The 24,609-nt window shown below is 30.7% G+C and overlaps 1 protein-coding gene and 1 pseudogene across 3 annotated transcripts; one reads left to right on the top strand and one right to left on the bottom strand.

Moving 5' to 3' along the window:
* The first annotated feature begins 3,681 nt into the window (after positions 1–3,681).
* On the top strand, positions 3,682–7,433 carry LOC120181314 (annotated as a pseudogene).
* A 1,992-nt stretch (positions 7,434–9,425) lies between these two features.
* Positions 9,426–14,417, bottom strand: LOC120181312 (transcription factor BIM1-like). Of its 3 annotated transcripts, XM_039186477.1 has the most exons (12): positions 13,926–14,417; positions 13,682–13,759; positions 12,289–12,651; positions 11,786–11,891; positions 11,560–11,696; positions 11,133–11,244; positions 10,972–11,041; positions 10,786–10,881; positions 10,473–10,569; positions 10,100–10,436; positions 9,720–9,849; positions 9,426–9,587 (listed from the first exon to the last, which is right to left on the bottom strand). In XM_039186477.1, the coding sequence occupies exons 1-12, from the start codon at positions 13,960–13,962 to the stop codon at positions 9,489–9,491; spliced, it is 1,662 nt and encodes a 553-aa protein (XP_039042408.1). In that variant the 5' UTR covers positions 13,963–14,417; the 3' UTR covers positions 9,426–9,488. The 3 variants fall into 3 exon arrangements, with proteins under 3 accessions (XP_039042408.1, XP_039042407.1, XP_039042409.1); XM_039186476.1 differs by having other exon boundaries at positions 10,100–10,569; positions 13,926–14,411; XM_039186478.1 differs by lacking the exon at positions 11,786–11,891 and having other exon boundaries at positions 10,100–10,569; positions 11,560–11,682; positions 12,319–12,651; positions 13,926–14,408.
* Positions 14,418–24,609: the final 10,192 nt, after the last annotated feature.

Genomic DNA, 24,609 nt, shown 5'->3' on the forward strand with positions numbered 1-24,609 from the left:
CATGCAGACCCTGCTGAAATGGAGGTCGCCATGTGATCCCGACGACCAAACTGGCGATATTTTTAATTAGTTTAGGGTTTTAGGTAAAAGTCTAATTACCTATATAGGTAATGAAGCAGCTCACCATAGACGGCATGAAGTAGGACCAAATACCAATTCGACTTATTCAACTCTTTCAATAGATTTTGGAAAAGGAAATTATTTCGAATTATTATTTTTGGAGTATAAATTTGACTTAACCCGACTCGATATAAAATAAGAATATAATTAAAATAATAACATTTTTTTATAAAAAAATACATTATTATCTTCGGATCGGGTCAGATCAGAGTTTTTCACCCCATCCAGACCAGACCCGACCCGACCCGAACCTAATTTGTTTTTAAAAATTGATTTTATCGGATCGAATCGAATCGAAACTCATCTACTTCAAATCAAATTATCATTCCTAATCTATTTTGATAATTCTTCAATATTATAGTAAATTCGCCGAAACCACGAGTTTATAATTCATCGGGTTCATGGTTTAGATAGGTTGGGCTGGAAATTCGCCGAAACCAGCCTGTTAACTAAGTTTTTGAGAATGGTATAAATACCAGTATATTAATCGATAATTTTAAAATTTTAATTAATTTTAAGAAATTTAGAGTACAAATAGAACATAATTTAGATTAAAATAATTTTTTTATCGTAATCAAAACATTGGCCGCTACTACTTTCACCAATGTTTATTCGTTTAAATATATTTATTTTTTTAGAATAAAGTATAAATACATTAATACAGTCTATAACGACCAGTTTTGATAATGTATACATGAATGTATTTATAAATTTATTTGTATAGTGTTTTTATACAAATTATGAGAAACTCTCCAATCTCTAAACGAGAGAAGAATGTATATAATTAAACTTGAATTCATAATTCTTTAAATATTATGCTAACAATAATATTAATCATGTTAATTCTCGATGAACATCCCATTTACATATTTAATTTTAAGTTTTAATTTTATGAATTCGAATCATGACGTTTATAAATGGAGTAAATCGAGTTGAGATGGTCGTCCTTGTCTCTAATCTATAGTAGTTGATCCAGATTAGTCGATCAATAATAGGATACAAGTGGTTATAAAAGAATAAGGGTAAAATATTCAAACGGTCCCCTAACTATATGGTGATACTTTTTTGAGTCCTTAACTATTAAAAGTCATAAAATGGTCACTCGATTTTTAATTGTGTTCCAAACTTGTATGAGTTGAACGTTAACATGTTGATTATGATATAATAAAATATGATTACATAATCTCAAATAACTATAATATCCTAGTCATCATATTATCATCTAGTTCATATGACATTCAAATTTTAAACAAAAAATAAACAAAACAACATTCTATAATCAGAAAATCATTTTATAACTTTTAATATTTGAGAGATTTTGTGAAACAGTACGTTATAGTGTGAGGATCATTTGTGTACTTTACCCAAAATAAATAAACAAAAGGGTCTACTCTAATCAAGAAGACCCCACTTAAGATCCATGGAGCAGGATGTGAAATCTTTCAAAGAGAAGGATGGTGGTGATCCTTACCATAAGTGTCGCAGAAGATCCTGGCCCTATCTATAGGCATGACTAGATCAATCGGGATCACTTTCAGGATCTCGCCACGTATAAACCGCCAACAACCTCAAACATAGTAATAAACCATTGCCATTCACCCGCGTGGGTTGCGCGTGATGATAGACATCTTTCTTCTCCGTGGGCACGACCGTATTAAATCACCTTGCCGGTGGACCCCATGGACCTGATTTAAAGCAATCTGATTTTTTAATTTTTGATGGAAGTCGAACAGAGTTACGATTTTTTTGACACTGGGCATTTCGGTTTAGTGGACCGTTCTTCTCACACTGAACGCCGTCTTAACGGCGCAACCGACAGTCGGACGGAAAGAGAACGGAAAATCACACATGAAAATCTTAGGCATGACATGATTTTGGGTGGTGACATGCTGTATCACATTCAAATGGCTAAAATATCATCGAATTGCATTTGAAAGTCGTACAAAAATCGCACCTCTTTAGCGGTTATTATAAAATATAATTAAAACATTAATAATTAATGATTCACTTCTTCTAATTAAGATAAAATGATATGATTAATGTTAAAATCATCGTTAATCGATATTTTTATATTGTAAAAGGTTATCACTAGAAAAATGAAGAATTAAAAGACTTAACAAGGTCGGCAGTCGCATGTAGTTTCATTCTTTTTTTTAATTGAAGTATTTATAGTGATTTCTAATATGTGTTAACAATAAGATTATTGTGATTATTTATAAGTTAACAAATCAAATAAATTAAAAAAAAATTAAAAATTACATTTAAATGTATGAACGCTAAAAATACTCAAGCAGACCATAGAAAGGGCCATATCTTCACTTTTTTTAGTTTAACTTAAGTTAATAAATATTTGAGTAAATTATGTGTTTAGTACTTAAATTAATATTTTTGATTTGTTTAAGTATTTAAATTTTTTATTTTTTCAAAAACTATATCTAAATTTTATTCATTTTAGTACCCGTTAACAATTTTAATTTTTTGCTTCATTTTTAGTATCCGTTCAAAATTCGTTAAATTTTGAAAAAAATTTGAAAGTTCATGTGTTAAAACAGATCAAAACTAATAGTTTAGGCCGAAAACACATTAAGCTTTTAGTTGCGGGTTACTAAAATGAAATGAAAACTAAACATTAGGTATGATTTTAAAAAATTAAAAGTATAAGTACTAAAACAGAGTAAGACTAATAGTTTAAATACTAAATACGTAATTTATCATAAATATTTTTAAAATAATAATAAATAAAACGGTCCGTAGTTTTTTTAAAATTGACCGAAATGAAATTCTCACGATATATTGTCGGCGTATCAAACAATGCCAAAATCAGACGGCGATTGATGAACCTCCCACAGTCCCACTTTGCCGAGACGGCACCGTGTGCTCTTTCGCCACCGCAAAAATAATCGCCACAGTGGGGAGTGGCGCCCGCTTAGACACCAAACAACCTGGCATGCACTTAATGGTCAGATGTTTTGTAATCCCGTAGGACTTCACTCAACACCAAACCCTAGTCGACAAATATTCATCAAAAAGCTAAAATACAATTTAGACCCTTCAAATTTGGTACTTCATTTAAAAAGATCCGGACAAGTATTGATTTTCATTTCAAAATATAAATATGTAGTGATTTCAAGTGATAGTATTTATTCTAGAGATTTCAATCATTTAATAATAAACACTCAAATCCCTATATTCGTTAGTGCTCGAATCTAATATCTCTAAGAATTACAATCATCTCTTTTAATCAATTAAGTCACTTGGTTCGTGCTAAAAAAATTATGATACTGTGTCACATAAATATATGATAATTTGTTAACCCAGTACTCCAATGGTGATGTTATTTAATGAAAAAAAAATAAGTTGAGTGATATTTTTAGTAGTTTAACCATTTCAAAAATCTTCATTTATATCGTCGGGGGATTGGAATTTTTTTTTTTTAATTATGTGATTTTTTTCTTTTTTATATTAGTTCATCTGTGGGAGTGTATTTGTTGAGTTATTGAATTTGATTTTAGAATTTGAGGCGAAAAGGAAAATAGATTGGATCACGTTGATTGTTGAATATATATATATATATATATATGTTCGTTTGTTTTGCCTGAAATAAAAAAGAAAGAAGGGAAGTTGGTGCTGAAAATCAACCTGTATTGATGAAATTTGGAGGGAGGAAAGCGGATTCGTATTAGGGTAGGTATATTAGGAGGACAGTATAGATTGAGGTTGTTGCTGGAAATGTGCAGTGTTGACGGGATTGGGAAAAAGGGAGGGATGAGAATTGGAGTAATGAGAGGCGGCGGCGGCGGAGGAGGGGAGAGAATGAATAAGCTGAAAAAAGGTTCGAGAATGAAGCTGTGGATCATACGCGCCGCTATATCGGTGTTGCTTTGGACTTGCATCGTACGGTTAACGAGCTTGAGAGAGACATGGGGACCTAGCGTCCTTAAGGGTTGCCCTTCCTGTTTCTGTCATCAAGATTCTTCCGTTTCCGCCATTGAAGACAAAGTTCCTTCCGTTCCCGCCCGTGTAATTCCTCCCAAATGTAATTTCCCCTATTCTTCTTTTTAATAAACAATTTATCTCTGTTAATTTTGAACGTTGTTTTTGTTATTATACAATTTTGTTTGGTAAAATTAAGGAATAAATTGAGCTAATTCTCTTCTGGAAACATGGATTCAACCTTTGTAAGCAATGGGATTCACAGATTTTCGTCTCTTTGTTTAACGAATTTGCAAGCTCCAGAAGTGAATTTCTTTCGATATAGTGATGCGGTTTAAATTCATTTCAAATTTGATGTTTACCTAATGTTTCGATCAAGTGTCTTAGTTTTCTCGAATTATATGGTCTTCTTACATGTTTTGGACAAAGTTTGCTTGAAATTCGATATCTTCTTTCAGTTGCTTTTTACATATGGGATTCACTTTTATGCAGATAATTGTTGTCTTTACATGCATTCTTGTTTTTCATTCAAGTTTCAGGGATCATTAGTACGTGCTGTAAAAATTTCTGGTCATGGAATTTAGATCTTAAAATGATATGATGCTTGTATTTCTTGACTGTAGGGGTTTATAAGAACAATGGATACTTGATGGTTTCATGTAATGGAGGTCTCAATCAAATGCGAGCAGCAGTGAGTCTTCTAACAACTTACACTAAACATGGTTTTCCCCCCTTTTAGTTTCTTTCTAGATTGTCTAAGTTCATCAGTTGTTTTTGTGGTGTAAATCTATGTGGAAATTGATGTCTGTCTTCTGTTTTTTTTTTTGGATTTGCTTGACAGATTTGTGACATGGTTACCATTGCAAGATATTTGAATGTCACGCTTATAGTCCCGGAGCTGGATAAAATATCCTTCTGGGCTGATCCCAGGTGTGTTAACTAAGCTTTGTTCATATCATTGAAGATACTGGATTTATAGCTTTTGAAGGGATGTTCTAAAATATATTTCTGGAATTTTTTTGAACTCGGCTCATAGCTCTTACTTATTTCTAAATGTTCTTTACTTGGCATGCCAGTGAATTTCAAGATATATTTGATGTGAATCATTTCATTACATCACTGAGAGATGAGGTTTGGATATTAAAGGAGTTGCCTCCTAGGCTTAAGAGGAGAGTGGAAATGAGGATTGTGTATTCGATGCCGCCAATTAGCTGGTCGGAATTGTCCTACTATCATAACCAGGTTAATTCTTTGTCATTTACGGGTCATTTATTCAGCTTGAACTTTGTAGGCATACTATAACATAGCTTGGTTCTTTCTTCCCTTCTGTAAACGTTCTTATATTTTCCCAGTCTTTTACTTCCTAATATGACTTCTAAATTCGTATGCATCTATTCGTGCAGATTCTTCCTCTGATACGGAAGTATAAAGTTGTACATTTGAATAGAACTGATGCTCGACTTGCCAACAATGGACAGAGTTTAGATGTTCAGAAGCTGCGATGTCGTGTAAATTTTAATGCTTTAAGATTCACTCCTCAGATTGAGGAGTTAGGTAAACGAGTTGTTAAGCTTCTGAGGCAAAATGGACCTTTCATAGTACTTCACCTTCTATATGAAATGGATATGTTAGCCTTCTCTGGCTGTAACCAAGGTTGCAATGATGAAGAGGTGGACGAGTTGACAAGAATGAGGTGAGCTGTTTATACATCTTTGGCAATTTACTGACCCAGAGGCCTAAATTTAAACTTTAATCTCACTCATCACACTGTCATTTTGGCAGATATGCTTATCCCTGGTGGAAAGAAAAAATAATAAATTCGGACTTGAAAAGGAAATATGGTTTGTGCCCCTTGACGCCTGAGGAAACCACCCTTATTTTGAGGGCGCTGGACATTGATAATAGTTACCAAATCTATATTGCAGCTGGGGAAATATACGGTGGAAAGAGGAGATTGGCAGATCTTGCTGCTGCTTATCCAAAATTGGTATGTAACTAAAAATTCAACAAACTTGCTTGTTTTTCCCTGGTCACGTATCAATAATTTGCCTTTCGCTTGTTAAAACAGGTTAGAAAGGAGACTCAGTTGGAGCCGTCGGACCTTTGTTTTTTTTCAAAATCATTCATCCCAGATGGCTGCATTAGATTATCTTGTTTCATTGGAGAGTGATATTTTTATTCCTACGTATGATGGAAACATGGCTAAAGTTGTTCAAGGCCATCGCAGGTATTGCTTTGCTCTTAGTATGTTCAGAGAGGTTTTCTTGCAATTATTAAATGATTCGATGCTCATTTGTTTGTCAAAGGAGACGAGTAATTTGGAAAGTCTAACTTCAACTTCGTTTGAATATATCAATTTTTATATCTAGCATTAGAAAGGGATAATAGTTTGTTTCTAGCTCGAAATCATAGCCAAACTTTTTCGTTCTTCTTTTTCCGCCTATTTTGTTCTTAGATTTATGAATATGATATTGTTTGTGTTTGATATTGTTGAAGCATGAACTAAGACTAACCATTTTTAAGAATGCTTTTTCTACGGGTTTTCCGCCCTCGAATGATTATAGTTATAGAGTATGTTCTTGTTGTTCATAGCCGAAGCTATTTTCTGTAACTGTCACAATTTAGTGGTGAATGCTCCTACAGGCATCTGGGGTTCAAGCAGACAATTTTGTTGGACAGAAGGCTTTTGGTAGATTTGATAGATCAGTACAATAACGGATCTCTAAGTTGGGACGAATTCTCGGATGCCGTGAAGAAATCTCATGAAAATCGCAAGGGGCAACCGACGAAAAGGTCGGTGATCCCCGACAGGCCCAAAGAAGAGGATTACTTCTATTACAATCCAGAAGAATGCCTGCGACAACAATATGGTCAACTAAGTAGCTCGTGATCCCTCTCTCGTGGGATTTGTAATACTGAAGAGGATTACTTGTATGCGAATTCAGAAGAATGCTCGCGACAACAATACGGTCGACTAAGTAGCTCGTGATCTCTCTCTCCAGGGATAAGTTACATTTACGGGTGTTTTCTTTTTCTAGAGTGCATCATACCTGAAACTTAAAGGTAGTTTCTCTCCACGAGAATGACATCAATGAAGGTTTTCCTTCAAAGGAGGCGGTTGTGGAGAAGATCGGGGACGGAAGAGCTCGAAGGAACCTCGACACGGCTTTGCGAGGCCGATGGAGCACACAGATTTTAAGTACATGAAAATAATGCTGAGCGTGTATAGAAGAGGTGCAGTGCCATTATAGGGTAATATCAGTACAGATGAAAAGGTGTTTCTACACAAGAATGCAAGTATATATTTGGATTATGGAGGCTCCGGATTCATGGAAGGTTAGTCCCTTATACTTCATCTTGCATTAACAAGGCTTTTCTAAACGTTCTACTTAGATTATAGCATATATATGTACACGTGTCTATATATATATATATATATATATATATATATATATATATGGTATAAAATCTATTTACAATGTAAAATTCATTAACTTTACAAGAATGTGATTGCACCTTAGCACTTTGTTCGTTCCATGCAATTAATCTATATTATATTAAAATGATTTTAATTTTTTACATTTTTAAAAAAAACAAATTTTACTTTTTATATAATGGATCTTTTAAATTAAAATTTAATATATATTTAAACACAATTAAATTTAGGATAAAGTATATAAATGGTCCCTGACTATAGGTATTGTTTTATTGAGTCCCCTAATTAAAATGATCTCCTAATTATAAGATGTTGTTCTTTCGAGTCACTGACTATTAAAAATTACAAAATGGTATCTCGACTATTCATTATGTTTTAAACTCATTTTTTTTTGTTAAAAATGATGACAATTTGAGTTGAGCTTTACCTATTAACTGTGATATGATAGTCATTTTAGATTATGAGCAAGGATGGATTCAAGCGGGGTCAGTCGCCCTTTAAAATTTTAAAACTACCATATATTTTTGATTTTTTTTATATATTTTCTATTGAAAATATACTTTCGCCCCTTAAAATTTTATAAATTCAAGTTTGCCATCCCATAACTTTTATAAGTTCAAGTTCGCCCCAACATAAAATCTTATGTCCATCTTTAATTATGAGATCAAATTATATATTATATCAATCAGCAGGTTAATGTCCAACTCAAATTGTCATCATTTTTAACGAAAAAAGACGAGTTTAGAACGCAATTAATAATCGAGTGATCATTCAGACTTAAAAAAAAACAACCTCTTATAATCGAATGACCATGTATTTGATCCTTAAATTTATATTATCTTAAATATTATAAATAATAACAAATTAAAGACAACTTTATATTTTACTACGAAAGGACGGGTTGGCCTAACGATGACGTTTATGTTTTCCAATATTATTCTGCTTTCTCACCTAACATCCCAATCTAAAATTGCAGCGTTTAATTTACTTAGTCTAAATCATTTTTCATTATAATCAATCTTAGAATTTTGCAAGTAAAGTGCCAAAGGATAATAATTAATAAATCTTAATTAATAAATCTGAATTAATAAATAGTCAAATGTTTTTTAATGGTAAAAGAAAGATTGTACTCTTTACAAGTCTTGAATTCGAACAGCTACAAGAAATCTTGAATTCGAACAAATACATTTGTAGAGTGTATGCACTGTCAATATATCAAAAAAATCTAAATAAATAATATCACTAATATAAAATAACAACTAATAATTAGTCAATTTGTTGAGACAAAATACTAAATTCTGAAACAAGTTAACGATTGTAAATTAAACATATTAGATTAGAAAGGTTGTTAATTATAATAAATCTCTCGAAATTTAATTTAAATAATGTATTAATAAATTAAATAAAAAATTAAAACTTAATATTTACATATAGTAAAATTTTTGCAGTCAAGAGATTTTGAGGCATATGGTTTCCGGTAAGAGCTGAATCTCACTAAAATATCATGTTTGACAAATAATAATAATAACATGAAACTTGAGATGGTGGAAGCCTTCAAAGAAACCAGCAGCTTCTCAACATCCATACAACGAATTACGATAAATTATATATATTAGTAACATGTTTCAATGGGAATTCTATGCGTATAATATCAATATTCGTATGCGGCTCATATTCAGATATTTATTCAAATTATAAAAAAGATAAAAATAAAAATAAAATTGAATACCCTTATTGTATACATATTAGTATTGGACACTTACCATCTGAATCAAGGTAACATGTACACTACAGATCTTTTATCTTGACGACTGATTGATTAGGCGAGTGCACAATCCTTGAGCAAGGGCAGAGTAGCCCGCCAAAGAATAATTAATCTATCTTTTAATATAATCATCGATATCCGATTTATTAGTCGGTTAATTACCGAGGTAGATTAATAATAGTAATGAAAATTATAATAATAAAGAATATTGTAAACTTGTCAAGCTAGAAATGTTCATGTTTTAAGCTTCTTCTTTAGAGGTTGTTCAGAATCCTCACCCCATCCAACTCTAGGGCGTGTCTTCCCCGGATTTATGGAGGGAGCCGCCGTGTCCTAAGAGCAAAAATAGCAAAACAGTGAAAGTTTAGGCCGGATTTAGTGGTGTTTTCCGAGATGATATCAAAGTAATTATGCTAAAAATTGATGTTAAAAAATGTAAAATTTGTAGTAGCAATGGCTGACAACCTTAAGAGTGGACGCAGGAGCCGTCGGTTGACTGTTCGATCGCTTCCCAAGCTCAATTTGCACCGAGAGGCTGGCATGTGACAAATCTAATCCAGAAGTTTGTAGAGCTTGTGTTAGTGTACTCAACAACCTGTACAAACAGAGACAAATAACATATCCGAATATGTGTCAAACAGAAGTACGCCGAGAAAATTTGGAGCAGAAATAGAGGCCAATATGCTTAGAGCATGGTGCATTATGAAATGGGAAGGGGAAGCTTGATCTATATACGTTCTAAATGTGTTTTTCAGTTGAGGATCTCCATTCTGTATGCATTGGACAAGACACCATGATAGTTTCCAAATCATTTAACAGAAGAGATGCGTGAAAAAGAAACTCACTGTTGCGAATATGCACATGAGATGCTAATCGTTCCTCCTTCGATTGTCAGCTCTTGTTCTTTCGGCTTCTCGTTAGGAAGAGAACCGTTAGTAGTACATGATCTGGTATGACACGGTATAGTTTGAGGCTGAGATACACTGTTTTCTGCATCAGATGGCAACCTAGGTGCAATCTGAGTTGCTGGAACGGTGTTATGAGCAGAGTTGAAGAAGTTTGGCTGTAGTGACACGGGAAAGGGAATTGTTTTATCCATCATTCCCGGGCTAAGGTCCATTGCTCTGAATGTAGTTGTAGTAGCTCTGCTCGTATTAGGAGGTTCGATTGGGTTCTCTGCACTTTCATGCATGGTAGGGGTGACAGTGTTGTTTCCTTCATCCAACTTTGCGGGAAACACTACAGAAGGAGCAGACACACCGTTTATGGCTCGAGACTGATCAGCGTAATTTTCTGTAGGCCTCTGGTTGCTTCTCTGTTCCAGTTGAGGTGTATGATCGGTCAGTCATTGAAAAAATACCAATACTCGAAAATTACATCACCAAAACAAAATCATCTGTGCTATGTTTGCTCCAACGTCGATATATTTTCAGATGGTCAGACACATGCTCATATCCGAAACTCACTCAAACCTAAGTAACATAAAGTGGATGTGCAATTCTTAGCTAATAGAGCCAAATATAGAATTTACCCATGGTATCAACTTTGATGGAGCACTGCTCCATCCTTGATATGATCCTTCATACTTGTTTACTTTTTCTTGTAAAAACTGAATGTACTCAATAACCTATGGAAAGATCGAATCGAACAAACATGGTGTTAAAACTTCGAAATCGAAGATCCAGAAAACAATAACTATTACAAGGGATCTATGTACCTCTAATAAGAGCGAGGCTTTATCTCTCTTTTGGTCACTATTTGGAATGACATTTTTCAACATCTGAAATCTGCAGAAGAGTAGCTAGATTTTAGTATGTAATGGTGAAATTTGTAATATCAAAATCCAAAAAATGTGAAGCCGGTTAGTGTTAGGCTTGCCTGTTGTTAATTTTACTCCTCCTCCGTTGCTCGGTAGCAGAATGTTTCGACCTCGGCGTGTTGGCCTTCTGATCAGGTGCACTTTTTCCATCCACTTTCACTTTCAATTCTCCTGTAAAAATAATATTAGGAGATCTAATTACTATCAGAAGAAAAAAAAACACATTGCATTTTTATCCAAGTTTACTATGATTAACATTTTGGTGAAAATACAAGCGAATATGTTCGTGAACGTTAAACGAACCGAATGGGTTTGAAAATAAACAAATGAGCATGAACTAGACACAAACACCTTCAAAAATAAACAAATGAACACAAACACAATCTCATTTGTTCATTTACACCCCCTAATTACTTAGATCTAAAAGTAAGTGATGGATACATGAATGTTTTAGATATAGATATAAAGGGAAGATGATCGGATTACCTATATTATGGGTGGAGGTAGAACTCTCTTTCTTGAGAACAAAATCTTCATCTTCTTCAAAATCATCATCAAGTGAGTTACCCTTTGCTGATTTTATCATTTCCATGAAGCTTTGCATTTTCTGCTTCGATGACTGCCTGTTAATAAGATCCCAAATTCACCCTTTTGGTTAACTTATAACCCAGAAATAAGATAAATAAATAAACGCGAGCAAATAGTGACTAACTGAGAGGAAGAGAGACAGCTGAAACTCTTGGGATGGTTGTTGGTCGACGACTGTGACCCTTTGTCCAACGACGTCGTGGCCCACGGCCCCACCTTTCCCGCCGCTTCTGCCAGAAGTAGCCACCAAAGCTTATATAAAGTAAACGAGCATAACACCCTTTTTTGACGAATATGAAATCTTAATTCTGATTTGGCACATACAAGGAACAAAATGACTAGAACACATAAAATTCATCAACAATTAGAAACATATGTAACTAGCAGTGCATGCAAATACAAGGGACACATATTTAACATTATATTAGCATATATATATGCAAATACGACGGGATATAAATCGAATATAATCGTATCAAACATATATTTTTATGACACTCACTCTAAAATCGAAGAAGCACTAATACAAGCAGTGACTAGATCCTAACTCATGCATGACTATGTCAAAAAGAAATACCACTACTAGTAGAAAAGTAATGCATATATATGAAGTAAGAAACTTTTTACCTCTTACAAAGGATGTTTCTCCGGCATTCTCCTTCCTTGTCTTTCCCTTCTTTCCTGCAGATTCTTCCCACAAAGCGAAACCACTTCCAGTGTAAGAACTGCAGTTCGAGTTTTCGTCGTTTCTCTCCGTACTACTTCCTTCAGCAACAGTGAATACGGTTCCCTCTGCCTTTGGAACCCGAGGATTAAAATAGGAAATGTGACTTATACTGTAAGTTCCAATCCCTCCGGGGAGAATACGTTCCACCGACGGCGGCGGCGGTGGATTTTCAACACTCGCTGCCTCGACTGTTGTTTCCTTCCTGGCACTTTGATTCCCTTGTTGTTCAAGTTGTAAGAAATCATGAGTCTTAAGGTATGCACCTGCACATTTAGACTCAAAACAGACCTTATTCTATAGTTCATATATAATAAGACCCAAACATGATATTTTAGTAATTCTATGAACGATGACGACGATGATAATAATTGGAATTAAATTTCACGGATTACTTTGTCTTCTAGAAGAGATGTGCTACAAATGATATTAAGCACTTAAGATTTAATAATTGAAAAGAAGAGGAGTTCAAATTACAGGAAAAAAATGGATTAATTTAGAATTGTTGACCTACTCCATCTTCATCAACTTCACGAGAAAGTCATTCTCATCAAACTGTTTGGGTTGGTGTTGAATAATTATTCAAGCTCTCAATTAATAGATATTTATATGTATTAAATTCAATAATTACATTTCAATTAATAAAATACAATCTAAATCAATTCTACTTGATCAATAATTACTTTTTATCAAAATTTCAATATTCATTTTATAATAAAATAGTTCTTTTTTTTCTCGTAACGCGCGTGCAACGTATACAGGGACAGGTCGGTTGCGATGTGAATCATATGATTTGTCAAATCACCTACGGTATGAATTTTGTATTTTGATATATGATTATCATATTTAATAAATTAATAATTTGCATTAAATAAAATTTAAAATAATCAAAGTTTATATCTTATTTAAATTAAGTTTTAATATCAGCATCATATTTTTTTCATTTTTTTCATTTTTCTACATATTTTCCTAAAATTTAATTTCATACATGGACCTATTATTCGTGAGTAGAGAAAAAATAGTCACGTGCACTACTCTAAATCATGATCCCTAATACAACTCTACAGATGACCACGAAACAAACTTTAAAACATAACTGAAAATATATTCTATTCTATTTTTCTTATTTTTTTTATTATTTCTCCCATTTCAAATTTATGTAATGCAATACTTTTTTTTAGTATTAGAAATCAAATTTCATTAACTCAATTGAAAATAAATAAAACAAATAGTAATAGAAAATCGATTTGCTTGTTTCTATTTCTTTTTCGGGATATTAAATTTTTAAAAAATTACCTTGAGAAGGTGGCCTTGGATCTTGTTGGACACTTGAATGACTGTACAGTGACAGAAAGTCATGCGTTGGTTTTCTTCCTGTTTATCAGAAGAAAATTTATTTGAAAAGGCCTTCTAATTCATAATTTCTTTAAGTTTCAACAAATATCGATCAAGCAAATATTTCTACACTAATCTCTTTCGAATTTGCACTCTTAAAATAATAATACTAGTAACGAAAACGACGCAGTAATATATATGTTACCTTCAGCTCCGAAAGGCCGGGATTGAGGGAGCTCCATCGAAGATGGCAAGTCGGCACCGGATTTCTTTTGGATCAGAAACTATAATTACAATCTATGAAATCTACAGGAAGCTAAAATTCAAAAATTCTACGGCGATTTCAATGAATTCCGACGAGCTTGAAGCCGGAATTTCGAATTCTACCGATAGGTTCGGGAAAAAATTCTCCTCCTCAACAAAGTAAACATGGAGAGGTTATGAGACCAGGCGAGATTAACAAGCAACCGGATCGGAAACAGAAACCAAATCTAGCTGAGTGATGAGATGCAGAGAGCAGGAAACATATACCGAGCCATCCATAACTCAAAAAATCTCATAACTCGAGTAGAAACGTTCAAGTTTTAGGGTTTACCGTACTTAATTTCCAGTTCCCTTGAACTTGAAGTCAATAGAGGAAGAGGACTGGAGGAGGAGGAGGAGGAGGAGGAGGAGGATAAAATAGGAGGAAGAGGGAATAAAAACGGGATTTGTTTGGGGGAGATGGATTTGTATGTAATTTTCAAAACCACATTTCTTTTTAATATATATAATTTTATTTAGATAAAATATTAAGAAATTTAGTTTATTTATTATCAAACTAATTATTATATATTAATTAGTTTTGATTATGCGTAATTGATGAGAAATGCTTTATATTTTAATATGATCATAGTTTATACTCGCTAATATTTATTATATAAGAAGTAATTAAATAATATGTAAATATTTAATAATGAAAAATACTTGTGTTTTCATTATAGTTTTGAAATGGAAAATCCCTAAAAAAATAAAATAAACTACTCGTATTAATTAAATATTCCTCCTCAAACCATTATTGAACGCAAACTAACCATTACATAATAAAAATATAATCATTTATTAAAAGCGTTAAAAACTAATCAAACAATCTCAAAAAATATTAAAAACACAAACAAACTTTATTATTAATAGTAAAAGATAAATACCATAAATATTGATATGAAAATGAATATAACGATGATAACACGGTAATCATTGGTCTTATAACAATTCAAATGCGATCTAACTGTGATGATTTAGAAAATCATGAATTGGGTAAAACTAAATTTTCACTCACTGAATTGGCTTTAGTATAATATTCTTTCATCGTCACTTGACTCGGGTTTATGGAAACTTCACCTTACTTAAAACTCAACTCAATTTTTATGATAAAAATATGCTCTTAGCATGATATATATTTATCATTTATTTGGTAAAATGGTGACCTAATTTAAAAATTATAGAAATAGATATTATAGAAATTATCCTCAAATATATAAAGCTAATTATGCTATTATTTTCAAGTTAGGTCAGATTAGGTATATTATGACCTTAAACATGCACTTGACCTAACGTAACATTATCCTTCAAAAAATCTGACTCAAAATTTAAATTAAAAAAATGATCGTATAAGATCAATCGAATTATAAATCATCAAATTTGAGTCAAATATATATATCTAAAATTGATTATAAACATTTATCAGTGTAGAATTAGTCTGAAAATCTAAATCATTGATAAATCACTAAAATAGCCAAATGAATGTTATTTAAAGACATAATGTTAATTTTTTTAAAATATTTAAAAACAGACAAATATGTTAAAAAAACCAACTATCTTTATTATTAAAAGATTAACAAATTTATTAAATAAAATGATAGAAAATAAAATGTGTGGATAATTTATAAATACAAACGAAAATAAATTTTTTTCTTTTTTCAAATTAGTTAGGTACATATCCTAATTGACTAGATGTAATTATGTAATTTATTTATCTTATTAACTATAAATATAAATATTATATTTACTCGGGGAAATGAATACTTTGAATTTAACCTCTCGATAAAGTTTAATGACAGACTTAATATACGACTAAATAAATGTGTTATCAAAAATATTATTTTTTTAATATTTTCGGTAAAACGTTATTTAAAATATTATTTTTTTACCGAAAATATTAATATTGAGTACTACCTAAAATATTATTTTTACAGGTTTTTAAATAGGAAAATTAATATTTTCGATAAAAAAATAATATTTTAAATAATATTTTACCGAAAATATTAAAAAATAAAAATATTTTTAATAGTGTTTTTACTTAATAATATATTAAATTACCGTATGACAGAACTACCCGGGACAACAAAAAAGTAAAAACGTTTAGATAATGGGGTTAAAAAGTAATAATAAAATAAGCCGCATGCAATGCACTTAATTGTTAGGGAGTTGTTGGTACATCACATACTCGTAATAAAATATTTTTTATATTTTTATTACGATTATAAGTGAAAATGCTTTTAAAAATTTAATTATTTTATTATAAACATTTAAATATTTTATAACCTATTTGAAATCGTAATTTCTAAAGATAATAATTATTCTTTTAATCAATAAAATTATTTTGTTACTCTAATAAAATATTAAATAATATAACTTTTATAATATTAATATTTAAATATATATATATATATATATATATATATATATATATATAATCACGAGTCTAGCCATTAAGTGAACATTAATTAATATTTATATGAAAACTAGTTTAATTTCACTTATTTTAAAATATCATAACCGTATTTAATATATATTTTTATTTTTATTTATATTTATGCATTAATCATAATTAATGTAATTTCTTTGGGATTAGAGGTTAATTTGTCGAATAAAGAAGTATTAATGATTAATGGAGAACAGAGCGCATGAGGGGGGATTGTTGTTAACGTGAAAAAGTGATGTGCGGTCATCTTCATGGTTGTCGTCACAGATGATATAGGGTGGGCCACGTGAGTTGACCCACTCCGCTCACGTGCATTTTTCCTCGACCACATTTCGCTTCTTGCTTCCGACGATAAAAATAAATAAATAACAATATTTTTGTATTCGTATAACAAAGCTTTTGATATTTATGAAAAAAAAGTGAAGTTATTGTAATAATAAAGACGAGTAAATTATCATAAAATAATAAAAAATAAAGATAATAATATATAAATTTATGTAAAAATATTACATAATTATATGAAAAATAATTTTTTAATATAATCAATGCTAAGTTATAAAAATATTTAACAAAGATATATTAAATCTCAAAATCTTAACTAGTATATATAATTATACTAATACAATAATTTATTTTTTATTCAACAAATCGTATTATAGGTTTTTTTAGATTAAATCATAATAGATTAGAAAAAAACATTAGAGGTATGTGTATTTAAAAAAAAAGACTAATGCAATATTCATATTATTTTTTTCAATGTGACTCTCTAACTCATAAAATAAATAAATGTGACATTTTGACCAACGTTTTTTTGTCATTAACCGTTACAATATTAACGTGACAGTTCATGGTACTGACTTGGCAATTCACATTGATAACATGAAAGTTTAGGGTGACAAATTAACGTAATTGATCATATAACAAATTGACTAAACTGGATTGTCATGTCAGTACCATGGATCGTTACGTCAGTACAGTGAACTGTCACACCAGTACTGTAACAGTCAACAACGAAAAACATTAATCAAAATGTCACATTAAATTTATTTTGTGTTAAAGAATCACATCAAAATAAAAAAATAATACGAGGTGATTTTTTTTAGGTTAAGAGACCTTTGATGCTCTTTTCGATTAATAGACTTTGAGTAAATGAATGGGTGTACAAAGGGATTAACGTATCATTGACTACGAGGCTAATAATTACAATTAACTATATAGTTTTTATATATACATGTTATATTGCAGGGTTATCCATTACCATAAATTGGAATATTTTACATTATATATACAAAAATCAATTAACTATATAATTTTTATAATTTATTATGGGCATGCGAGTATGGACGACTACGTAAGGCCATTGAAGTACATCACATGAAGTAAACAACTTTTAAACAATAAATAAAGATCCCTAATTCAAGAGCCAGCACATAAGGTTCATGTATACATACATGCTTTAATTTTTATAATAAAAATAATGAATCATCTTATCAATTTTATTTAATAAATTAAATATCAATAAAAAAAATTATGGAATAAGCAAAAGTAAGCGCGCAAACAACGCAACCGGACAGTACTTAAATTGTCTTCTCCTTTTTTTTTTTTGGCCCACTTACTAAGTTGTCTTTAATTACATATTTTAACGAAAAACTTTGATTTTATTAACGCAGAGTTCCCCCCGTAACATGGACATTCCCTTAGCAAAGGAATCCGTTTAGGGATCAGTTAACAATGTTTTCTTCTTTCTCCTTTGTCTTAGGATACAATTTACTTATGATTAATCAATCGATGAATAATAAAACTCTTTTAATTTCAAGTAAAATATATAGATGGTCAATGACTATAAGATATTATTTTATTAAATTATTGAATTATTAAAAATTATAAAATAATCATATGGCTATTCACTATGTTCAAAACTCGTCTATTTTTCATTATAAATTTAACGATAGTCTAAGTTATACGTTAACCTGCTGACTAAAATATGATAAAATCTAAAATGACTATTATATCTTAGTTAAATTATTAACGTTCATGTTAGACTGTCGTTAAATTTTAAATGAAAATAGATGAGTTTGAAATATAGTAAATAATTATAAAACTATTTTATAACTTTTAATAGTCAAAATATTTAATAAAATAATTATTTATAGTCAAATGATATTTTTTAATAATTGATAAATTTAATAAAATAATATCTCACGGTCATGATCATTTGTGTAGTCTATCTTTATTTATTTTTATCCGCCTAAAATAATTGGGGCCGATGTTTTATTATTATTTTTTAGAAATGTGTTTTTGGAAACGAACAGATGTCAGTATCCCCGTGGAATACGCATCGTATCACGTGATTAAAAATGTCCGCCGTGCCTACTACCACACCTTCCTCATCTTCCCGAGTCACGTGGCCAACTCAGTATGTTATAATTGCGGGGCCCAACCCCACGATGTTACGCGATCCCGTTTTCTCTTTATCTCCGGATTTTTTTTTTTGGGTTCGGCCGAACATATCTACTCATTTTAGAAGAGGTGAGATAGGTTTGAAATTAAAAAAAGAAGAAGTTAAGTTTGAAATTTAGAGATGAGATTGTTGAAAAGAATAATTATAAATTACAAGAACGTGAATAATAAAATAAACGAAAAAAATAAAAAAAACGTTTTTTTAAAAAAGTCATGAATTTAAATATAATTTATAAATATTTTAAATTAAAACATAAATTAATTACGGTTGTAGTTCTTGGATTACATTGGTTGTAACCACGAGTATTGTTATAATTTTTTTTATTAAGGTAAGGTAATTATAATGTAGTGTTATAAATATTATTATTTATTTAACAATAAATGTTTAAGCATCTTTGTTGCATTCGTTGGTGTTCGAGTTCATGCAGTGGTAAATACAAAAAAAAATATTTATTGGATGGGTCAATATAAATATAAAAAATGGTATAAAATTAAAATTATCCCTAAAATTTAATTTTGGGATAAAATTCTGGTGTAAATAAAAATTATCAGTTAACAAATGATTAACGTCCTAAATTAAGATCCATTTTTAAAATAAAACATTTGATGCTTAAATACTCTATAAAAAAGGGAGAAAAATGATTATTTAGTCAAATGCTATAATCATTTTCTCTAAAATAAAACGTTGAGAGCTAAAATACTCAAAACAAAATATATAATAAAGACCAAAATGATCATTTTGATAAAATATTGGCGACTAATTTTTTATACCTAAAAATTTATCTAACATATATATATATATATATATATATATATATATATATATATATTATTGTAAAAATACAATAACTATATATTTAAAGTGTGTCTAGAAAAATATATCAATAAGACCAATATAATTTAACAATATAATTTATACATACTATTATTTAAATTAATAAATATTTAATAATATATATATATATATATATATATATATATATATATATATATATATATATATATATTGGGACATGAGGTGGGGTATGGCCTAAGTAAATCCACCCCTAGATACACCACAAACCACGTCCTCAAACAAATAATAATCATTCCTTTAATTATTTTAGTAATTCAATTGATACGAATATTATTATAATTGTATTTGTAACGGTTTAAAAAAATCTCAAAATAAAAATTATACTTAACGAATTTTAATATGACCCAATAAAATAAAAATATATATTTTTCGAATGAAAACAGAGTTCTGAATAGATGAGGTTTCTTTTTAAGAATGATTGAAAAGTCAAATTTGAGTTTTAAAATAATATTTTTTGCGTAATTATTATAGAAATATCAACTAGTGTTGATACAAATAGTTATAATTCAGAAATTTGAACTTGTAAGGTCACATTCTAATCCTACTATAATTACTCTTAGTGTGTAATCTGTAAATTCCTATATAAATTTCAATTGGATCTTAGGTATGTCATGGCCAAGTATTGAGGGAGTCACCCCTGACCTAAACTTTAATGTACCAAAATAATTATTATATAAATACTTATTTTACTTATCTATACATTATTACATAGAATTTTTTGAAGAAAAATCTAGGTATTAAATTATATTATATTTGAACTTTATGTTGTTAAATAATTTCATATTTTGTTTGATTATTTTTCTCTTAGAAAATTTTTGGAAAACTAAAAATTATATAAATTGTGTAAAATAAATTTTAATTAAATAATCTTTGTAAAATTGACTGAAAAGAGCTGTAGTAGCTTGGTGGAGAAGATCAAAATTTAGGTAACATAAGTTGCAGTTAATTGAGGTTGTTTTATTTAACGTGGCAAACTTTTGGTGTAGGCAATTGTTTTTGTCCTTTGCTGTGGTGAAAAGAGTGAAGCAGGTGTGCTCTAGGTTTTCTGGAATGGAAATGATGTCCCTGCCAGGGGTGTAGGGTGAGTTGAGACAATGTTTGTATTCCCAAATCTGAGGATGGACTAGGAATTAAGAGTTTACATGGTTGGACTAAGGTTTGCATGATCTCCTTAATTAAGAGCATTGTTGTTGGTAGTGGCTCTTTTTGGACTGCTTGAGTCCAGGTTTATGCTCTTAAATGAGTTGATTTTTGGCAAGTTGAATGTAAGTCTTGTTTAAACTGGGTTGAGGAAACTTATGAGTTTAAGGAGTGGTTCATCCTCTGTTTAGTGCTGGAAATTGAATGATGATTCAAGCTAGATGAATGTTTGATGACAAATCTTGATAGGTTGCCTAGTGCTGATAGGCTAAGCAGGATAGGCATTGTTGTGAATGAAGATCGTAGGAACTGTGGGAATGTGCAGGAGTCGAGAAATCATATATATTTTTGCTATATGTTTGTTAGAGAAATTTGGGAGATTGTTCTCAACCTGTGCAGGGTTCACCGCGACATTGAGGGACAAGATGAGGAGCTTGGATGGGCAGTGTTTGTTCTTAAGGACAATTCTTTGATTGTGTACATTCTAAAAAATAATTTTTTAATAATTTTAAAAACACATATTCAATTTACCGGGGTGGTTCTTACGCGTTTCGTGTAGCACGTGAGACGGGGTGTTTGAGAAATCGGCAATTACTCACGTGCGCCCATCACCTGTCGTTCAGCTGCCCTCATCACGTGCGGTGGGGTCCCCACTATCCCTTCGGGTTTTATCTTTAGTTGTGCCGTCGAGGGAATTGGGCAGCGGCACTTTACTCGACGTAATGATTTTTTCTTTGCATATTTTTATATATATTAACGGATTAAATAGTATCATATTTATAAAAATAATATTATATTTATAAAAATAATATTAAATAAAGTATTAATGTTTTATGTTCTAAGACTATCCGTTGATTTTAAATTTATATGTATGTTTATTGATATAATAAATAGAATACTATAAAATCAAATATATTTACATATTATTAATCATTAATTAATTCAGTACGATGGGATATTATGGGAAGGGGAAAAAAAGAAAAAGGAGGGTACGTGGAGAGCAAGTGGAGTGCGTCACTGGGGGGCTTTCATCTTTCTCGTGACGGCGTCACGTGGGGTGGTGGGAAAGAGGAATGTCTCATGGACCCCACTCTTTGAACCTTTCAACCACCTTAGTGGGGGGCATGTGCTATCCTCTCCCGACTCTCCTGTCGTTTATGTTTTTTTTTAATTACGCGTATAATATTTAAATTACTAATTTTAATCCATTTTAATATTTAATTTTTTATTTCTTTTAATATTATATTTAAAGTACACTTTTTATTTTATTTTAAGATTCCGTCATTAAAAATGTTAGTTTTTATTTAATTTTAATATATTGTACAAAATTTAACATTAAATTTTGAAAAAAATAAAAATTTAGGTATATAACGGACTAAAATTAATAGTTTAGAAACTAAACGTGTTAAATTTTTAACGGCGATATACTAAAATGAAGTGAAAAATAAACGTTAAATATAGTTTTAAAAAAATTAAAAATTTAGATACTAAAATAAATTAAAACTGATAATTTATATACTAAATACGTTGTTTACCTATTTTTGTTATCTTATCAGTTCAAATATTTTGTCATTATTAATTTGGATTGGCCAGTGTAACGTAATAATTCGAATTGGCCCATATAATATATATAATTTTAGTGTACGAGTCTCCTAATATAGATTTTCTACATATATAAAAACTCGAACACGAAATATACTTAAATAATATCAAATTATTTATTACATGAACTAACCTCCTTATTCTTCTCTCCCCCATTTCTTCCTCTATTTCCATCATTTTTAAATTATATAAGTTATTTAAAACATAAAAAAAATAGATCTCAAAGATTTCATAGCATAATTGCAGGCAAAACTTTCGAGATAATATTCTGGAAAAAATTAATTCACGATATAAAGCACTCTCAAGATTAATTGCTCAAATAAGGTGAAATCCACAGTGTTGGCCGTAGATCGCCATGTCTTCCCGGCGAGCTACAAGAGATTGCATGTGCCATGCACGTCCCAACACACTGGGCATCCGAGGCCATCCGACCGAGGCCATCCGAAAGCATCCGAGAGCATCCGAGGCCATCCGAATGAGCTATGCGAGGGAATCTGAGGGCAACCGAGCGAGGGTAGGTCGCCATGCACTCCGGGCGACCTACCCTCGCTCGGTTGCCCTTGGATTCCCTCGCATAGCTCGTTCGGATGGCCTCGGTCGGATGGCCTCGGTCGGATGAAGACATGGCGACCTAGTCGCCCGGAAGGCATGACGACCTACGACCAACACTGTGGATTTCACCCTATTTGAGCAATTAATTTTGGAAGTACATTAACTCATAAATTAATTTTTTTCAAAACATTATCTCAAAAATTTTGCCCATAATTACATTTATTGTAAAATAAAGGGATGCATGTTTTTTATTTATTGTAATATTTTATTATTTGAAAATTTAAATAAAAAATTCTTTAAAGAAAATCTACGTAATTTAAAAGGTTAGTCATAATTTACCCAAAGGGACAAGAGAAGGGAGGTCCCTGGTTTGCTTGTGTGTTTCTCTCACACGATGTGCTCCCGTGGTCCCCCTTTTGACTGGTTTTAACATACGAGACGTGGCCCCACTCTTTCTAGGACAAGTGTATATTTATCTTGGGGCTAAAATCTGATTCTCATGCGTCCTACTGTTTTTTATTTCATTTTTTTGATTAACAAAAATAAATAAACTCTTTTTTCTTTGGCACTTTTAGCATTTTGGGATTGTTGGCAAATCATTTCAAAATTACTAGATTTGTAATAAACCTTAGATCTTTAATTTTTATACTTTTTAGAAAATAAAATCAGTTTTTTTTTCAATTAGGGATGATCATGAGATTCGAACCCAGTAAATTTCAACTCAACCTGATTCGATCGGGTCAAATTTAAAAAAATATATTCGGATCATGTTTTTAAAGTTGTATTTCGGTTTGGGTGGGGCCAGGTTGGTATTTAGAGTGAAAAATACTCGATCCGAAAAAAATTATAATTTTACCTTATATATTTAGAAATAATTATAATAATATCCCTCTATATATTATTTTCTTTCGATTAAATCTATATTTTTATTGAATAAAAATAATATTTTTAATAAATATATTTTCGGGTCAGGTCGGGTGGAAGGGTATATTTTTTGGGTCGGATGAAAGATTAAAAATTTTCGAATCGAGACAAGTGGAAGGGTATATTTTTTTGTCGGATAGATGATTTAAAATTTTCGAATATGGTCGGGTAGACTGAAAATTCGACACGACCCAACCATGCCCATCCCTAATTACAATATCAAAGTTTTTTAGGTATGAACTAGATAAAATTTAACAAAATGAAAATCATTTTGAATGTATATACACTCTCATATTCTATGGTAATTATAGATCATCCATAATAACAAATTATGCTTCACAACTCATAAAATATTTGTTAAACTTTTCAAAATTTATTATTATTTTGACGTTATAAGTGATCATTTTGTAATCTTTAAAAAATTAAATAATAAATTTGGAACATTTAGAAAATTATTGAGAAAAAATATTTTATAGTATAATTCAATAATTCTGGTGTAGTTTACCCTCAAATTTAAAAATAAATAATAAAATAATATTAGTTGCAACTTGCCGCAACAGTAGGCTTGGCGGGAAATTCTGTAGTGAAAACTATTTCGAACTCGAGATAAGT

This window comes from Hibiscus syriacus, unplaced genomic scaffold (assembly GCF_006381635.1).
Source record: "Hibiscus syriacus cultivar Baekdansim isolate YM2019G1 unplaced genomic scaffold, ASM638163v2 tig00112523_pilon, whole genome shotgun sequence".
NCBI classification, from domain to species: Eukaryota; Viridiplantae; Streptophyta; class Magnoliopsida; order Malvales; family Malvaceae; genus Hibiscus; species Hibiscus syriacus.